The sequence below is a fragment of the Schistocerca serialis genome, chromosome 4 (assembly GCF_023864345.2).
Source record: "Schistocerca serialis cubense isolate TAMUIC-IGC-003099 chromosome 4, iqSchSeri2.2, whole genome shotgun sequence".
Lineage (NCBI taxonomy): Eukaryota > Metazoa > Arthropoda > Insecta > Orthoptera > Acrididae > Schistocerca > Schistocerca serialis.
In genome coordinates this window covers 861951442-861970491 of record NC_064641.1, presented here as the reverse complement: position 1 = coordinate 861970491, position 19050 = coordinate 861951442, and the positions used below count along the sequence as shown (strand labels likewise).

The following is a 19050-nucleotide window of genomic DNA, read 5'->3' as shown; positions in this document are numbered from 1 at the left end:
ACGTGATATATGCCTCTACATCCTTACATTTGTCCTCTAGCCATCCCTGCTTAGCCATTTTGCACTTCCTGTCGATCTCATTTTTGAGACATTTGTATTCCTTTTTGCCTGTTTCATTTACTGTATTTTTGTATTTTCTCCTTTAATCAATGAAATTCAATATCTATTCTATTACCCAAGGATTTCTATTAGCCCTCGTCTTCTTACCTACTTGATCCTCTGCTGCCTTCACTATTTCATCTCTCAAAGCTACCCATTCTTCTTCTACTGTATTTCTTTCCCCCATTCCCATCAATTGTTCCCTAATGCTCTCCCTGAAACTCTTTACGACCTCTGGTTTAGTCAGTTTATCCAGGTCCCATCTCCTTAAACTCCCACCTTTTTGCAGTTTCTTCAGTTTTAATCTACAGTTCATAACCAGTAGATTGTGGCCAGAGTCCACATCTGCCACTGGTAATGTCTTACAATTTAAAACCTGGTTCCTAAATCTCCGTCTTACCATTATATAATCTACCTGAAACCTTCCAGTATCTACAGGCTTCTTCCATGTATACAACATTCTTTTATGATTCTTGAACCAAGTGTTAGCTATGATTTAGTTATGCTCTGTGCAAAATTCTACCAGGCGGCTTCCTCTTTCATTCCTTACCCCCATTCCATATTCACCTACTACGTTTCCTTCTCTTCCTTTTTTAGTATCGAATTCCAGTCACCTATGACTATTAAATTTTCGTCTCCCTTCACTATCTGAATAATTTCTTTTATCTCATCATACATTTCATCAATCTCTTTGTCATCTGCGGAGCTAGTCGGCATATAAACTTGTACTACTGTGGTAGGCATGGGCTTTGTATCTATCTAGGCCACAATAATGCAATCACTATGCTGTTTGTAGTAGCTTACGTGCATTCCTATTTTTTTTTATTCATTATTAAACCTACTCCTGCATTACCCCTATTTGATTTTGTATTTATAACCCTGTATTCACACGACCAGAAGTCTTGTTCCTCCTGCCACTGAATTTCACTAATTCCCACTATATCTAACTTTAACCTATCCATTTCCCTTTTTACATTTTCTAACCTACCTGTCCAATTAAGGGATCTGACATTCCACACTCTGACTTGTAGAACGCCAGTTTTCTTTCTCCTGATAACAACATCCTTCTGAGTAGTCTCCGCCCGGAGATCCGAATGGGGGACTATTTTACCTCCAGAATATTTTACCCAAGAGGACGCCATCATCATTAATCATACAGTAAAGCTGCATGCCCCCGGGAAAAATCACGGCTGTAGTTTCCCCTTGCTTTCAGCAATTCGCAGTACCAGCATAGCAAGGCCATTTTGGTTAGTGTTACAAGGCAGACTGTTGCCCCCGCAACTACTGAAAAGGCTGCTGCCCCTCCTCAGGAACCACACGTTTGTCTGGCCTCTCAACAGATACCCCTCCGCTGTGGTTGCACCTATGGTACAGCTATCTGCATCGCTGAGGCACGCAAGCCTCCCCACCAACGGCAAGATCCATGGTTCACTACATTATCAGCTGTACAAAAATTTTGCCTCTTAAAGGTAAGTACTGACTTGTAATTTTGTCTCATAATTTTATATAAATTAGTTTGAAAACAAATAAATAAAAATCTACTCATGAAGCGAAGGCAGAAGAAAACGCACATAAACCTTAAAAAAGCATATAAGCTTTCAGAGCCAGTGGCTCCTTCTTCTTGCAGAAGGGTTGAAGGGGAAGGAAGAAGGAGGAAGGAAAAGGACTGCTTATGTTTAGAGAATGGGGAGCGTCCAGTAAGTCTCCGCTGTCCAAGGGTTCTGTGCAACTTTTCCGAACTCTCTCCGTTCCCTAAATCTCACCAGTTACTTTCTTCTGCTCCTCTTGCTTCCCCTTCTGCCAGAAGGAGACCCTGGCTCCAAAAGCTTGCACATTTATTTAATCTTTATATATATTTTCTCTTGCTGCTGCTTGGTGAGCACATTTTTTAATCTATCCAATTATTATATTTTCAAAAATTGATTATTTTCATTGATATACTAATTCAAAAGGTGTATAACAAGTGATGAGATGTAGAAAAATCACCTGATTCAATCTATGTACTGAGTAATGAGAAAGTAGAGGAAATAAGTAAAGAGCAGAATGTGGACCCCAGTGGCAAGGTGGCCAAGAATCATGAAAATTGCAAGGCTCAGCAGATATTAGCATGTTCCAATCATAGCATCTATCAAAATAACTATGGAACAGCTAGTGAATCAAATGTTTCAGTGAAACGCTCACAACACCATGATTTGACCACTGGACAATGTATACAAATTTCCTGTTATTCCTGGAATGCCAACCCCATGACAACTGTCAGTCAACAGACGTCATGTGGGATGTAAACATGGAAATAGTAGTGGTACAAGGTAACACAGGGAAATGGGAAAATTTTAAGTTGGTGCTAACAGAAATGGGAGAAAGGCATCATACTGTGTAGAACTAACAGACACTTAGTTACCATGGAGAAGTCAAATGGTTCAGAGCATGCAGTCACCACACATTCGTTTCACCAACATAGTTACAGTTTGATAGCTGTATAATGTGAGTTTCGAATTTTGAGGAAACAGATGCCGTGTGGGCTGCCATGAAAAGGAATCATCCTAAATCAGTGCAAAAACTTGCCTAGTTGTTGCAGCTCAGACGTGGCAGCATCCAAAGAATACTTCATCGGCTTGAATTTCATCCATTCAGAATTAAGACTGTGTAACAACTGTATTCTAATGACTAACCTGCACATGTAAAAAGGTAAACAATTGCTGTCTACGGCCAGTGAGGAAGCAAACTATATTCAGAGTCTTAATATATGAAGAAGCCTATTGCCACTCAAGTTGTCACATGAATCAGCTGAACTTCTGTTACCTGACTCAAAAAACCCCTGCTCAGCTTCACCAGTGTCCATTGCACAGTAACAAAGTTACTATATGGTGTGTAGTGGGGTGATAGGCCCTTACTTCTTTGAGGATGGAGGCATCTTACACACTGCCAGTCTCTGGTAGTAATAAAATGTTTGTCTGTGGATCGCGTAATTTCAAGGAATGACAAAACTGCTTTGCTTGAGCACCCCAGTCTCCACATCTCTGGTAGTTCTTTTATGGGGACATCTGATGGACACTGTGTATCGGATTAGACCAAGAAACCTAAGTCAGCTCAAGGCACAGACTGAAATCACCACCACCTGAAATGATACACTGTAAAATCTACAGCAATGAGTTAACTCAATGTGTGTTGCAAAAATAGACAGTATACGGCCTTTTATTTTCTTCTTAAAATAGTGCCTAATGCTTTAGTCAGTCATGACACTGACCTGGGCTTCTTGAGACTTGCAAACAATGAAAGATGTAGATTACTTTAGTATTATTCTTGATTTCTTGCATCACAGCTGTCACACCTACCAAACATTGCATTTTCCAATCTTCAGATGTTATTGAATTTGGCATGTGTTAAATAGAAGGACTCCATAAAAATTTCTGCTTGGAGATACAGCCCTCCAAAGATCACACTGTGCATACCATTTTGAAGATGCAAATTTTGGAAAAAATTTTAAAATATATCTTTTATGGGGACATCTGATGGACACTGTGTATCGGATTAGACCAAGAAACCTAGGTCAGCTCAAGGTAGCTTTTTTTTTTCATTTGAAAGATAATTGCTTCACGATTACAAAGAAATCCTACATTTGGACATATCTGTCAAAGTTATTTTATTATAGCATTCTGAACTTTTTTTTTATAATTTACAGATTTTTTTTTCAAAAATTCCAGTGCATAAAATTTTGATTTTTTTTCTGTTGATTAGTAACATATAGTTATACATTCCCTGATAATTAGAGCTTCCACTTTTACGTTGAACAGGTTTTATACACAATTGAAATTTTTGCCATACCTAAAACCTGCTTTATTACCACATTATCACATAACAGGCTCATAAAAATCAAAACCTAGCCTTATATAACATAATTGTAGTTTTGGAAAATTAGCAAGAGACTCATTTTTCAAGCATTTTAAATGGTTCCAAAATGTATGTGGAAGGACCAAAGCCTTAAAGGTTTCAATTTATACAACTTCTGTGCACTCTGTTTTGAACTAAAAATGTGTTCCACTTTTCAGTATCTTCCTTTGATATAGAGTGATGCCTTCCAGTTGAACCAATAGGAATTGGAGCCCATACAATTGTTGAACGAACTAACGAAATTTCTTCTTTCTTGCTCTTTAAAGTGCGTGCAATTGAGTTTGCCCATCACTTTGAGTCCAAAAATGTGTCCCTTGAATTCCTTTCACAGTAGTAGTTTGTTTGGACAATTCTCTTTTTTCTACTCACGGAGTTCTTAGATTTCCTCTTTGGACAAAAGAATGTGGATCTGTGGATGTGTAAGGTTTCACAACTCTCGTAAAATCCTCAGAATCCTGAATCACAGCTGCATTTGGTCTGCAAAGATTATGTTTTGTATCATGGTGCTTCAGCAGGCCGCCTACACCACCACAAGGCCCCTTCCCGTGACCAGTAGCACCGTATACTCAGTCGGCTGGCACAAACGACTCACTCAATTTCAACAGCTGGAACCGATTTTTAAAATGACTAGGAGCATAATCAGAAATAATGATGATCTTCTCTGCCCCTGTTTGAGTTTGAAGAATTTTGTGCATTGCTAGTAAAGCATGTGCTGAGTCATGTCCTGTGTCATCACTTATAATTGCAACACTTGTGGTCTTGTTTTGAAAATATGTCACTCCTGTAAACATTGAAACCTGGTCATTACTCCAACGATATCCTTGTATTTTTTGTGGGAGAATTACAGACCAGTTCTCAGCACAATCACAGTGAAGCATTAAACACAGTTCTTCAGCCTGTGCACACCCTTTCACTTCTGCATTGTGTTACTGTTGAAATTTCTTCAGATGCTGATGTGTTACTGCTGTCACTGACCATTTATCAAGTTCATCAATGAAACTGTCAAAGGCAACAGTTTTCTTAATTAGCTTATTTTCCTCCCATGTTGCATATGTAATTTCTGCAGAGTTATCTGCTATGTCTTCCAGGCCAAGTGTCTGTTAAGACAATCCTCCCTTTCCAGGACAGTCACCACGTTATTGAAACAAAAAAGTCTCTCGCTTTACGTCACAGACTACTAATGACTTCACATGCCCAACTAAGGTGTCATATGCCACGAGCTCCAGTAAGTTCTTAGAAGTTACCACACAATACACACATAAACAGACATCTCTAAGTGGATGTGGAACTACCCACTTATGTCATAGTGCATAAGATTTGACCTTCCAACATGTGAAGTTGCGTAGTTTCTCTTACAAATTTCAAAAGTTTCTTTAATACTGCGAGTCATGTACGTCTTCCTATCACAACTTTTTGACCTTCAACTGTTACAGTTATAGTGTCTTTTTTGTTTGTACTCTGGCGACAACCGTCCCATTTCTCTTCCAGATTAAATGACTGCACTATTTGAACTTGAGCTGACTCTTCAGGATGACCATAATAGGGATCTGGTCTTCCAAAGACTCCGTTTACAGACCTCACATTTCTTGATTTGTCTACCATGTACGTTAATACTGATAGAACTTGGTTCAAAATTGCTTTCTCTGAAAATGTCTCTGGAATAGTAGTTAAAACTTGCACCTTTTCACTGTAGGATGCACAATATTCAACAGCTGAATTGATATTTGTGAAAAATTCCTGGAAAGTGGTGCAAGAGTGCTTTGGTTCATTTTCTTCTTAATATGGAAGTTTTACTTTGAAGAGTGTGATCAGTTTTGCTGTAGTGTATTCATCCATAGCTTTAGTAATTTATCGTGCTGATGCATGGAGCTTATGACTCGACTTGACTGACCATGGTTTCTGAATAAGACTAACACCTATCAGTGTAGTTGAGTGATTCAGGGTATTTAATTCTTCCTCTATTCATGAAAAGTTAGCATCGTCTGCACCGTGGGAGGCTTCACGTTGTTCAAATACTATCATTGTCGTTATTCTATCAAAACACTTAGAACACAAAAAGTCGTTAATGGAAACATCTTCACTTTGAAACAGAGTCTTCAAATGAGAACACTTATTCCCAACTTGAACAAAGTGTGTTTTTTTGCTTGTCTTATAAATCACTCTTTTATGGATATGCAAATAGTCATCACACTTCACTCTCCTGTGGCCCCAGTCCTTTTCACAAAACACTGCAACTGTGTCAACTGGCAAATTCCTCATGATAACACAGAACTCATTGGATGGTCTCAGATTTCTTAGAAGCCTCTTCCGTAAACAAACTAGCATTGAACAACTACAATACAGAAACCTGCAATGAACAACCACGACAAAGAAACTGACAAGAAACTACAACAAAGTGTAAGAAATATCTGCAACAGAGAAAGTGAAATGAAATAACTGCAACAAAGGCAATAGAAATAAACATTGTAACAAAGAAATCAGTAAGAAACATCTTCATTTAGGACATATATTACCCTTTGAAAGTTAAAAGAAATGATTTTTTTAAAAATAAAACCTGTCCTACTTAAAATTGAAAGCTCTCCTTTATAGAGAATACATGGTACTAATCAACAGAAAAAAAAAATCTAAATTTTCTGGATTGGCATTTTCGAAAAAATAAATAAATAAATAAAATGTTCTGTAAATTACAAAAAAATTCAAAAGGCAACAGTAAAAGAGCCTTGGCAGATACTTCCAAATGGACAATACCATTGTAATCATAAAGCGATTATCTTTCAAATAAATAAATAACCCTAACAAAATATCTAGAACTGTTACAGAGATACAGCATTTTTTTAAAAAAATCCGAAATTCACATCTTCAAATTGGTGTTCGCAATGTCATTTTTGGAGGCCTGTATCTTGGGGCAGGAATTATTATTATTTTTTTTTTTTTTTTGGAGAAAACAAAAATATACATTTTTTTTACTTACTCCTGAATTTTAGCATATGCTATATTCAATAACATCCAAGACTATGAAGGTAACCCTCCTGCCTGAAGTGGTATGGATTATGCCCCATGTCATATCTGGCTTCCAAATTTGCTTGGTATCAGCCCTATTGAACATATATGTGATGTTCACTCAGAATTAATAAACACTAACACAATTTCAGAAACCATGTAGCCTGTATGCGGACATCTACAGTTACACAAGATAGGTAGAAACTATTTCAAGAAAAATTACATGCATCTACATCAAATATAAATCCTCTTTCATAACTAAATTTTGCACTTTTGAAAACTGGCAGCTATCTCTGTTGTTATTTATGTTTTATTTATTTTTAAGTCATAAGATTCCATTTTTGAAAAGTTTTGTTTCTGTGTACTTCATATACAGCATCTGTGTGATAAAAATTTTAAATTTTATCAGAATGTTTTGTACTTGTTTCTTACTAATTTGGTCTGTAGTAGTTGCTGCATATTGTATTCATTAGGACTGTAGAATGTGGAAATCATATTACGACTAAAATTTTTTCTTTTCATTTTCCCAACATATAACAGCCAGCCTTGACTTTAGATTGTAAGTCCGTTGCAACAAGAAAAATGAACATTATGGTTTAATCTCCCATCAATGAAAAGATCACTTGAGATGCAGCACAAGCTTGGATGGGAAGGAACCATCCTAGCACTTGAGAGAGTTAGGAAAATCCTAACCTAACCTAAATCTATACGGCAGGACAGGAATTTGAACTGCTGTGTTTCCCAAAATAAGTCCAGTGCCTTACCACTGCACTGCGTCACTAATGTTGAGTTATTTAACCCTCGCTTAATATGATGATACTCTAAGGATCTGAGAGTCCAGCACATCCTGCCACAATTTAACATATTATGGCAATAACTGTGAATTAAATGTGAATCTATTGATGGTTTTCATAGTACTGCATATGTTATACATGCAGTCACCCTTCACATTTTACCTGTAACTATGGATTGCTCTTGATTGTGTGGGAGCAATATACTACAGCATTTTCACTGTGGGTATTTGATGTGTAGAGATACAATGGGACATTATCCACAAACTACTGCAGTTTTACGAACATTGTGGCCTGGCGTGGCAATGTTTTATTATGGAGTCCCATGGCATAAACTACACACAGACTTCTATGTAGTAACAAAGTTTTCTTGTGTCAGTAATTAAAACACACTTGGTAACAATACACACACCTGTTTGAGATCACTCATCACTTGATACCATTTCTTTCAATAGATTTCATGACAATGAAATACTCATCTCACAGAGTGTTTGTTTGTTATACAATAACAGCTATTTGGTACTAAGGGAGAGCCCGACTAGACAAGCTTAATACAATTGGTGTACCGGAATTACACCAAAGATTACACATTAACACTCTGTAAATAAAATACAGTATATTATTTCACAGCCATAGAGTTCTCCAACTGGTATGTGTGAGGTGTTCATGTAATTTACAATTAAAGTTCCTCTATGAGTTTCCGTAAGTTGTATTTAAAAAGCTATAATACACAAAACAGAACCATTAGCATAATAATGTTAATTCCTTTCATTGTTGTGATGGATGAATTTGTTTTTATAATGTGACATACAAAGTAACTACTATGTACTCTTTCTCTATATTTTATCTTTCACAATATTATAAATGTAATGAATTCAAAGCTTAAGCAGTCATAACAATTGAGTGAGTAGGTTGTTGCTTGACAGATCTGAAACTAAATGGATAGAAGTTACAGGGAATTTCCCCAATATTGATATAATGGATGTGCATGTTTTCAAGATAAGTCTTATCAAAATATGTTCCAGTAACAAACGAGATTAAATTTACCAAATTAACTATGTGTAGCAATTTTGAGTTGGATGTCTTGTCTCATTTTGTGAAACTTTGTTCTTAAAAACAAACAAATCTACATTATCAAAATTTGAATAGCGTTCAACAATAACGTACAAGTATCTGAACTGGAACAGCATAACTTCATTCTGGTATGCCCTCTAATAATTGCACTCTCAATAAGACAGTATAGATACTGCTTTTACTTCTTCTCCGTATCATAAGACTCCTTTTACATAATTCCAGTTAAAAAGAATAAAGGAAAAAAAAGAACAAAACAGGCATTTTAAAAATAAAATTGCTAGAATCCTGTACGTAATAACTGAATACACACCATGGCTCCAGGCTATCGATGCGTTACACTTCAAATAGTCCACGAACGGCAGCTGCGTGAGTCAGCCACCAGAGGCCACCTATAGTGGGTCACAAGACTACTGCACATGGTCAGACACCCACCACGCTGCCTATTGGAGCCTTCCTTTATATAAAGACAGTGCAGCCGGTGCTCCTCCACAGATTGTGTTCTACAGCTTATAGTACTGTTTCTATGTCTGATATTTACCTGTATGTAGGTAAACAAACTTTTGTCTTAGTGCCTGCACTACAGGTTGTGCCCAGCACAATGGCAAAAATATGAAACTTTTTTTAATGAAAAAATGGTGCTTATTTTGAAATCTTCAGAACTTCTTCATCTGCTTTTCCATACACACTCAAGATAACTAGCGTAGGTAAAATCAGACAAAATTTTGCAACTTAATTTAAAAATACTGTTTCAAGTTAAACTTTCCTGAAGGCACTGGAGCAAACAGTAGATCAGTGACCTGCATTTACATTTTTATAAGAAATTATCAGTTTGAAAATGCAAATACGCACCACTTCGACCTAGGCATTTCTGATCATCAGTTCTGTTTATTGAGCACTTAAAAGCAGATCAATTAAGCCTTCAGAAGTGCATATAAAAAGAAATTTTCAGCAAAAGTAATATGGATTTAACCTAGAATAAACTCAGTATTGTAAGCTCACCTGTAGACTACTACAGTTCAAAGACCATAAACTATGGCAAATTCTTAAAAAGGGTTTTTTAGATATACATCGTGAATCTCTTCCTCCTAGATCTTGGCAAAAGAAAGTAAGCAGTAAACCTAAATGTATTATACAGGAATAAAAATTTCTAGTGCCAGAAACAGAAAACTACATGATGAGTTGAAATCAAACAGAAATCCTGATTTTGTTGGTATTTCAAACCCTAAAAAGGTGTATTATGGAAATTTGTAGTAGTGGTTAAAGGAATGGCAAATAATATGTTTATCCCCAAACACGGAAAGAAGACAAAAGCAGTGTGGTCAGTTGTTCGGTCATAATTGGGAGCCAAAGTCAAAAGCTGAAAGAATTTAAAAATTGTATTTGAAAATGATATTATAATACTCTGTTCAGATATCAAATTATTTCAACAAATCCTTCTTAAATACAGAAAGATCAGATGTACACATGTCAGCCTATCAAGACAAAGCAAATTTCATAAGCTTGGAAACAAACCAGAACACATCTTTTAAACAGTTTGAAAAAATCATCCAAAGGGATGTGGAAAATGAAATATAGTCTTTAAAAAGCAAAACTTTTGTCTAGGTGGGATGAAATACCTTTTTCTGTAATCAAAAGAGTGCATTAATATCATTTCAGAACCACTTACACACACACTCATGCAAACGCAACTTGCACACACGTCTGCCTATCGTGACTCAGCATTTCTGCTATATGGTGAGTAGCAACTTTCCTTCTCTGGTATTTTTACATTCCATCCTGGATTTTCCATTGTTTGATTCCAGAACCACTGTCAGTTATTATAAACCAATCTTTTGAACATACTGAAATATGGCAAGATAAAACCATTATTCAAAAAGTGACTGACAGAAGATATGACAAATTATCACCTATCTCTTTTCTGCTGGCCTTCCCTAAAGAGTTTGAAAAGATTGCAGCAAAACAAATTAAAAAAATTTCTTACTATAAATGACATAATTTTAAAAACTAGTTCGGATACCGACAGGACAAAAACACTGTAAATGCCATAAATGAGTTTATTCAAACAATACGCTCCACATCAGATGAGTGTGATAAGATCGCAAGAATATTCTGTGACCTGACAAAAGCACCAGATGCACCATTCCTCACTTCTCAAAAAAAAAAAAAAAAAAAAAAAAAAAAAAAAAAAAAAAAAAAAAAAAAAAAAAAATTACAGATATATGGAATCAAGGATACTGCTTTACTCTTACTCAACAGATATGAAACAAAGAGTAATTGTAACTTCACATTCGACAAATTACTGAAACTGATAAACAATTTCTCAAGGAATCCCACAAGGTTCAATATTAGGTCCCCATTTGTTCATTTTCAACATGAACTACCCAGCACTTGCTACTGACGCTCATTTTTTTCATTTGCTGATGACACAGCAGCTGTAATTGGAAATTAGATAGCTGAAAGAATTCCAGAAAAGTATCAACAATACTTGGTTCCATCAAAATGTACTAAAAGCAAAATCATACGATTTGATACTAAATCATTAGAATGGAGTTAAATAAAGGTAGCTTCCACTGATCAGGAGATCACAGAGGCAAACTGTCTGAGGTTCAAAGGCCTAAATCCTGAGAAATACTGAAGTTGGAAGGTACACACTGACTACTTAGCAAATAAACTTAACAACTTACCATTTCCAACAGCTTACCATTTGCAATATGTATTTTGGCATGTGACACAAACACTGACACCGTATGGCTCTGAGCACTATGGGACTCAACTGCTGTGGTCATAAGTCCCCTAGAACTTAGAACTACTTAAACCTAACTAACCTAAGGACAGCACACAACACCCAGCCATCACGAGGCAGAGAAAATCCCTGACCCCGCCGGGAATCGAACCCGGGAACCCGGGCGTGGGAAGCACTGACACCGTAAAAGTAGTCTATCACTGCTACTTTGAGTCAGTTATTTGTTATGGCATAATCTTCTGGGGAAATTCAGAAAATGTCATGAGACTCCTAGTATTACAAAACAAAAAAACTGGAATGTATGTTGCCAAACAATGTGTATCCTTTCGACCACTGACAAAAAAATTAAAAATACCACACACTCTTTCCCTTTACATATTTGAGTTGGTCTCATTGCTATATATTGCTGTTTCCATTTTGACCACAACTACAACACTTGCCATACAGAGCAGTTCTTTGATGCCTGCCAAGATTTATTCTAGTGAGCAATTTTACAATCTGACCAAGAACCTTAGTCAAGGTGCAACTTAAAACAATAGCAATAACAACAACAACACCTACTACTACTACTACTACTACTACTATTACTACTACTACAGTGTTCAGAAATTAAGTTTGCCTTTGTTTACACAACAGTGAAAAAACAACAATGTTTAGTTATGTTAATGGATCATGTTCATGCCTAAGTAAAAGAAATTCTGATTTTAACTGTTAGAGGCTACATACTGTACTCACACTGAAGACCAAATAAACAATAAATCCATATAAATAAAAAGGTAAATGTTCATTTGTTCAGAATTGTGTATCTCTGAAAGTTCTTGACTGACTGCTTTGAAATTCTGACATAACGCTTCATTTAATACAGGTCTGTTATTAGATACCTATTTCTTTAAAACAATATATATAAAATACATTATTACATGTTCCTGTTATTAAATTTACAAAAAATTATATATTACATATACTTTAAAAGAGATATATAAAAATACACGCGTACTCCAGTGCAATGTTTTGTCAAAATTTCAGAGCATTTGGTTAAAAACTTTCAGGTATTTGAGATCAGCAATATTTATAGTTTCTATATCAGTACAAACGTAGATGTTTGTTTCTTCATACTCTCAAATCTCCAAAAGTTCTCGACAGACTGCTTTGAAATTTTGATGCAAAACTGAATGTGGGTGTGTTTTTAGGTACTTAATTTTTCAATATAAACAAAGACATTGTTACCAAAAATCTCAAAATATACCTTTCCAATTTACTTCAGATTTTCCCACATTACTGTAATTAATGTTTAGATGCATATAAACTACAGTGGAATCTCACTTATCAAGCATGTCCCATAACACTCAATTCGCATAACAAGCAAAACAAATTTTACAAAAATGACTCGCTTAGCAAATTATGTTTCACATAATGAGCGACATGGAGATTTAATGTAACGTCACCACCTATTAGCATGCGGTTGGGAAAAAGTTCAACAATATGAACACCTTTCATTGTTGGCAGTGGGATACAAGCAGTGTCTTTAGTATGTACTGCAGTCTGGGTTTAGCACTCTTTCTGCAGTCATCTTCCTGCAGCTTGTGATCACGCATTTCTCAAAACTTGTGTTTACACAGCATTTTTTATGTGCAAATTTTAGTAACCTTTGTAGAAATGTCCCCGAAGATAAGGCCGCAAGAAGACGACCGTAAGAGAAAGAAAATGACCTTAGAAATGAAATGTAAAATCATTGAAAAATGTGAATGTGGTGTGAGCATTGATGATTTAGCACGCACATACAGTCGGTCTACACCAACTATTTGCACTATCCTCAAGAACAACATGATTAATGAGATTGATGCTGCAAAGGGAGTGACAATTGTACCTAAACAACGGTTTCATACTCTGGACAAAGCTGAAGGGTTGCTCCTTAAATGGGTAAATGAAAGACAATTGCAAGGTGACACTGTTAATGAGATCATCATCTGTGAGAACATGAGAATGATTTTCACCAACCTCGTTAACAAGACGCCAGGATCACAAGTGGCTGAAGAAGTGTTTAAGGGAAGCCGTGGGTGGTTCGAGAGAAGAACTGGCATCCACAGCATTGTGAGGCATGGAGAAGCAGCCAAGTCTGACATAAAGGCAGCAGAGAACTTCACCAGCAACTTCAAGATCCTCATAGATTCTGGCGGTTATCTGCCACAACAGGTTTTTAATTGAGACGGGTCTATTCTGGAAAAAAAAAAGTTGAAACGTACCTTTATAACAGCAGATGAGAATGCATTGCCTGGTCACACGCCAATGAAAGACCATCTCACACTGCTATTCTGTGCCAATGAAAGTGGTGATTTGACAAACTACTGCTTTTTTAAAATTCAGGAACGCCATGAGCCTTCAAGAAGTGCAAGTCCAGAACAGCAGGTTAAATGTGATGTCGAGGTCAAATAGCAAGGCTTGGACGACACGTGATCTTTTTTGTGATTGGATTAGTGAAGTGTTTGGTTCTTCAGTGAAAAAATATTTTTTGAGATGCATCTGCCACTCCATGTCTTGCTTGTTATGGACTACACTTTCCAATTTCTGCCTACCATCACCACTCCATTACTCCAGCCTATGGTTCAAATGGCTCTGAGCACTATGGAACTTAACATCTGTGGTCATCAGTCCCCTAGAACTTAGAACTACTTAAACCTAACTAGCCTAAGGACATCACACACATCCATGCCCGAGGCAGGATTCGAACCTGCGACCGTAGCAGTCCCGCGGTTCCGGACTGAGCGCCTGAACCGCTAGACCACCGCGGCCGGCCCGGCCTATGGATCAGCAGTTTATTTCCAACTTTAAGAAGCACTACACTAAAGCACTGTTCGAGCATTGCTTTAATTTGTCTGAAGCTACCAATCTCACTCTCAGAGAGGTTTGGAAATATCATTTCAACATTGTTGCCTGCTTCAGGATGATCAAAAAGGCATGGGAAGGGGTTACCAGCAGACCTCTTACTTCTGCTTGGAAGAAGCTTTGGCCAGAGTGCGTTATCAAATGTGACTCTGAAGCATTTGATTCAGTACCTGTGGAGTGTGTAATCAACGATATTGTGTCTTTAGCCAAGAGCATGGAACCAGAAGAGGATAACAATGATATTGATGAGCTTGTGGAAGATCACGGTCAAGAAATGAGCACTGAAGAGGTTATGGAGTTGCAGGGTATTTCACAGCAGGAAGTCGCGGAGAGGAATTCGGAGGAGGAGGAGGAGGAGGAGGAGGAGGAGGAGGTAGCAGCAAAGCAGAAATCTTCTGGTGCAAAAAGAGAAATGCTGAAAATCATCATCCCCAATAAAGCAGTGGCTAAGTGTGCTACAAATTTATTTGACAATAATGCTGTGTCACATTTTCGCCAAGCGTTGAAGTGTTGGCAGAAACAAATGACTATTGATAGCTTCCTAGTAAAAAAGAATCGGTTATGTATCATGAATAATAAAGTACATAATACTGTATGTATAATTTTCTTTGAATAGTACGCAAACAGGAAAGTTATATTTGTGGCTTATTTGTTTATGATTAGACTACTACTACTACAGAATATGAATTTACAATAACAATGATTAAGGCTCAAGGTCAGAGGGAGTGTGGAAGAGGAGATGGATGCATGAGTTGGGAGGAAATGGACATAAAAAATGGGAAAGAGGAGATGGCAGAGAGAGAGAGAGAGAGAGAGAGAGAGAGAGAGAGAGAGAGAGAGAGAGAGTTATTATTCGACTGAAGAGCAAACAGGATAGTTTCACAGTTTGAATGAGATAATTGTACATCTTATTTCCGTATACTGGAAACAGTTGTATGTACTGTATTTGTGTAGCAGTATCTCAAAAATGTTAAGAAAATAAAGCAAATTTTTGTATTCCTCTTAAAAAAAATGTATCTTATTTTACATTCTGACATGTCTCCTATACATCACATCAAATGATTTGAAAACTGTATGTTACAAGATGAATAATTATCACTTAACATTTCACTTTTTGAAATTATAGATTTCACCCACCATTCTGGAGCTGTAATCTTAAACTGATGTTATACAGAACTATAATATTTCTTTGTCAACAACTTTATGATTAGAACATTTCAATATATTCTAATAACAGACATGGTAGTAAATACTGGTTCAAATGTTTGAACCATTTGCAGATACGTGGAATTAATAAAATCTTGTGAAAAACAGGAGGGAGTGTGATGCCTTTCCATCAGATCAAAGAGGCTACTGCAGACACAAAATGTTTGAAAACCTCTGCACTACCACATTTGACCCAAGGTTCTGCATTTCCCCTCGTGCTTACAGTAGGTGAGTCCCTCTTATTCTGCCCCTCCTGTCTAATTCTCCTCGACCTAACCCTCTTGCTCCCCAGAGAAGGAACTAATAGTTCCAAAAGCTAGGAAAGCTTCTTTCACTTTTAATTGTGTCTATAACAGCACAGTAATTTTTCTTCCTGAAGGTAAGTACTGGCGAGCCATTCTGTCTATTTGTAAATGTATAGATTTCTCAAGTTAATTTTCCTTCCTTCTGACACAATTTCATGAACCTTGATATGCTTTCAGGCAAGCTGAAAAGTTAGGCTACGCCTCCAACTGTTGCATAAAATGTGGCACTTCAAATGCACAGAAAACCACCACCTAAGGTGGATGCTTGGATTTGCTAGCTAATCAGTCACTTCTGTTCAGTTTTGAGAGTTGACACATAGCCATTCCGGGGGTTGCAAAATAAGTGGGTTTTATGTACAAACAAAAGCCAAGCCGCTAATAGAATTATTTTCCATTACTCATTAAGGCCAATGACAGTAACTGGTGGAATTACATTTATGATAATTCAGGCTTCATGATAAACTAACGTTAGGTTGAAATATTTCCTGGGTAAATGATACTTCTGATATTAGGTTTGTAAGTTACTTTTACACAGGTATTTGCTGTGAAAAAGCTATTGGTTTTAATTTCTCCTTCAAGAAGTGTATTAATTTTTACCTTGTGTGTCATGTTTTACCTATCTGGAGTGGAACTGTGGGATATTGTTTCTGTTTCAGGAATAAGTTGAGGTTTTGGACCTCTCAGTTGATAAGCTGTTTACTTGCTTGCCTAGTGAAGAGCTCTTAGTTTGATATTTTTTAAGCCATTTGACATCCTTAAGAGCATCAGGAAAAGGACCTCCACCGCAGACAGGTCTCTCTTCTTATTATTCTATTTTGTGCCTTTTCACGACTGACAATTCCTGTTGGTGGAAAATGAAGAAGAATGCTCTCAACACATTCAAGAGCTTCAAATCAATTTCATTTGATATTATGTCATCTTTAAAACTGAGCAGCTTGCTTATAGAGTTCTACATTGGTGACTGTCATGAAAACATGAAATTCAACTGCTTTTGAACAATGAAAAAATAAAAGAAGACTTGGGTTTAACCTTTTCCAATACAGTTTTTCTACCAATAGCATTCTCTCCAATTCTTTTTTGGTTTACACTAATGGAAACATGTCAGACATCATCTGACACTGAAGCTGCACTGGAAAATCTTAATGTCAGACATAGTTCAACACTGGGTCCAAAAGGATTAATATCCAGTCGATGATGACGTTGATCCATTAGGTTTGGTGGGTGCAACTGCTGAAAACCTATTTCCTCACCATATATTTTGATCACTTATCTTATGGCTATCTTGCACCTGAACCAACAGACTGAAGCTACAGTGCTCCCGCCACCCTTTTAAAGCTACGGGCTGTGCCACTGGGCATGCAGCTATAGACACACAAGCAGCTTTGGACAAACCAAATGTGTGTTCACCTGGTCAATTAATGCTGGGCTATCAGTGTGTCATTAGATGCTGAAATGGAGCAACGTCTTTTGAGAGTTTATTAAAGACAATTACAGTTGTGGCAATGTCAAAATTCTAGCGTTGGCTTTATCTTTTTGGGACTCAGTGGTGTAAGAAGCGCTAGAAATTCATAGGGTGGTGATTTGAATTAAAAGATAGTGGTTTCAGCCTGAAGAAAGGATAGAATCCAATATTTTCCTTTAAAAACTCTCAAAGAAACTGCTACAGTGCAGCAACTAATGACACTGATATCCCACTGCTGATCAACCAGCTAACCACAGACTCAAATTATGCATAGCTCTTTGGTGCCAAATGACATCTCGGGTGCTCGAGTCTCTGTGGTTGCATGCACAGTGGTGCAATACATAAATTTAAAAGACCGGAGGAAGATTTGTAGCAGTTGTACAACAAAAATCTAATGGATTATCCACAGTGATGCACGTTGATGATGAGGCCATCAGCAGAAAAGCGCAACCTCACATTGGGGAAGGGTGGAGAAGGAATCTGGTAGCATGACCTGACTAGAACTTCAACTACTATTCTCCCAAATGCGAGTCCAGTATTTTACCACTGAGCGACCTTGTTCAGCTGCACTTTTGAAATCAGTGAGGTAGTTAAAGACTAAGAAATAGTCAACTGGAAAAGTAGATGACTTGTATGTTTGAAAAATTCCAAGATACATTCTGGTTCAGAGCCCACATTACACTTTTGGTTCCTCTAGTAATTGGCTGGGTTAATTAAGATTGAGGAAGGCATATGCATACCACCTCCAACATGATCCTGCCTTGTCAAGCACTGTGGTTTTCAAACCAACTTTTGGGTTAATAACAGCTTTACCTTTGCTTTATAAAAGGAACTACTGGGTAAAACAGCTAGCAATTTTAAATCCACACTTACTACAAATGTGCAGATTTTAGTGAAGAAATTAGCTTTCCAGATTACCATCAAATAAAATACGTCAATTATCAGTTTCTCTGTCTTACACTTATTGCAATTAATTAAAAAGAACTTTACACCAAAAGTGTTTTGCTTTTATTTACAAAGCATCTTCTGTGGTCGTCCTGGAAATATGGATACATGTCTGTACATTTTCGTTGTTACAGATTAAAAAGAGTATTTCTTTATAAATTTGGCATGCAATTTACATATGGTGTTTCTGTCTCTTGTTGTATATTTTTATTCGTTGTTTGGGGACATTGGGGTCAAAAGAAACTTTGTCGTAGATTTACACTTGGAGTTTTTTGAAACCACTTTTTCATGCATTGCAGTGGCGTTATTTGCACTTCACCTCACTTTAGAAAAAGAACTACAGTTACACTTGTTCCACACTCATCACAGTATTACAGTGTTTACATTTGTTCATTTGTTTTTTGTGTGGTTGTAAGCATTGCCAACCTGTGATTTTTTTATGTGCAAACTAAATTCAAATTTGATATTTATGTAAGAAAAATATAAATAGGAATTACTAACCTATAGAATTAATGCGAGATTCATGGTCTTTCAGTTTCTTGACATACTTATCAACTTCTTTTTCCAAAATTAAACAGTTCTGACATGAGGATTCGTTGGCCCTACAAGCAAAAATTATAATTAAGTAGTGAACTCTGACAATTACACACA

At 36.8% G+C, this 19050-nt stretch overlaps 1 protein-coding gene across 2 annotated transcripts in view; it reads right to left on the bottom strand.

Moving 5' to 3' along the window:
- Positions 1-19050, bottom strand: part of LOC126473506 (DNA endonuclease RBBP8-like) — an 89185-nt gene that overhangs the window by 27641 nt on the left and 42494 nt on the right. For both annotated transcript variants that reach the window (XM_050100598.1, XM_050100597.1), the window contains exon 3: positions 18901-19001. In XM_050100598.1, coding sequence (XP_049956555.1) covers positions 18901-19001 — 101 coding nt within the window. The remainder of the gene's footprint in view (positions 1-18900; positions 19002-19050) is intronic.